Here is an 898-nt window from a genome sequence, read left to right on the forward strand (position 1 = left end):
AGCAGCTGTACACCCGCCTCTGCCAGGAGGCCAATCATAGTGGGCAGCATTACAGGGTCGGAGGGCTGAGCCCGGAACATGAGCAGTGGTTGGCCCCTGCGTAGTGGCACCTCTGGCCTAAAGACAGCTCCGTTGAGCACCTGCAGCATTGGTGTGGTGCCCTGGACCAAGCCCACAGCTTGGTAAGGAGCACCTGCCAGGGCCACAGTCAGGAGGCATTCCCCACTGCCCTGCTCCCCTGTGATCCCAGGGCTGTGGGATGTGGTGACATTGAGGCCAGCCTCTTTCACCAGTAGCTTAGCGTTCACCAAGTTCACGTCTGCCTGCTTCAATGCTTCTCTCAGAAGGCCGACAATGACTGCAGGGTCAGGCAGGTCCCGGCATTCTTCAGAGATGTTCCTTGTGTAACCACCTGGATGGTCCCTTTTGGGGAGCCAGCCCAGGCATGCATCAGCGTGCCCAATGCTTCTGCCAGACCAATCCAAGGTTTGGTGTGTGGAGAGAAGGCACTGGTAAGGCCCTGAGCGTTTACGACCCCTGTTAGAGATTTCCCCTTCACCATGTCCACAAACTGGACTGCGAGCCAGCCCTGCCTGCAGTTTCTTGAATTAAGTGCTTCTGCCCACCTAGAGCAACTGATTCTAAGGCCTGGCTCTAGCAATGGCCTTCGCAAATCTGCGCAAAGTACTCATCAGTGACAGCCTGGACCCATGCTGCCGGAAGATCCTGCAAGATGGAGGGCTGCAGGTGGTGGAGAAGCAGAACTTGAGCAAGGAGGAGCTGATAGCTGAACTCCAGTTCATGGGGACCGAACTGAATGGGAAGACACTGGGAATTCTTGGCCTAGGCAGAATCGGAAGAGAGGTGGCCACCTGAATGCAGTCTTTTGGAATGAAGA

General features: G+C 56.2%; 1 protein-coding gene across 1 annotated transcript in view; it reads right to left on the bottom strand.

Moving 5' to 3' along the window:
- Positions 1 to 803, bottom strand: part of LOC116083310 — a 13,446-nt gene extending 12,643 nt beyond the window's left edge. Inside the window, exons 1-2 of the mRNA XM_031360096.1 lie at positions 689 to 803; positions 4 to 589 (exon numbers count right to left, since the gene is read on the bottom strand). Of these exons, the coding sequence (XP_031215956.1) occupies positions 4 to 589; positions 689 to 803 (701 nt within the window). The remainder of the gene's footprint in view (positions 1 to 3; positions 590 to 688) is intronic.
- Between the last annotated feature and the right edge of the window lie 95 nt (positions 804 to 898).

Source organism: Mastomys coucha, unplaced genomic scaffold, assembly GCF_008632895.1.
Source record: "Mastomys coucha isolate ucsf_1 unplaced genomic scaffold, UCSF_Mcou_1 pScaffold8, whole genome shotgun sequence".
Classification (NCBI taxonomy): domain Eukaryota; kingdom Metazoa; phylum Chordata; class Mammalia; order Rodentia; family Muridae; genus Mastomys; species Mastomys coucha.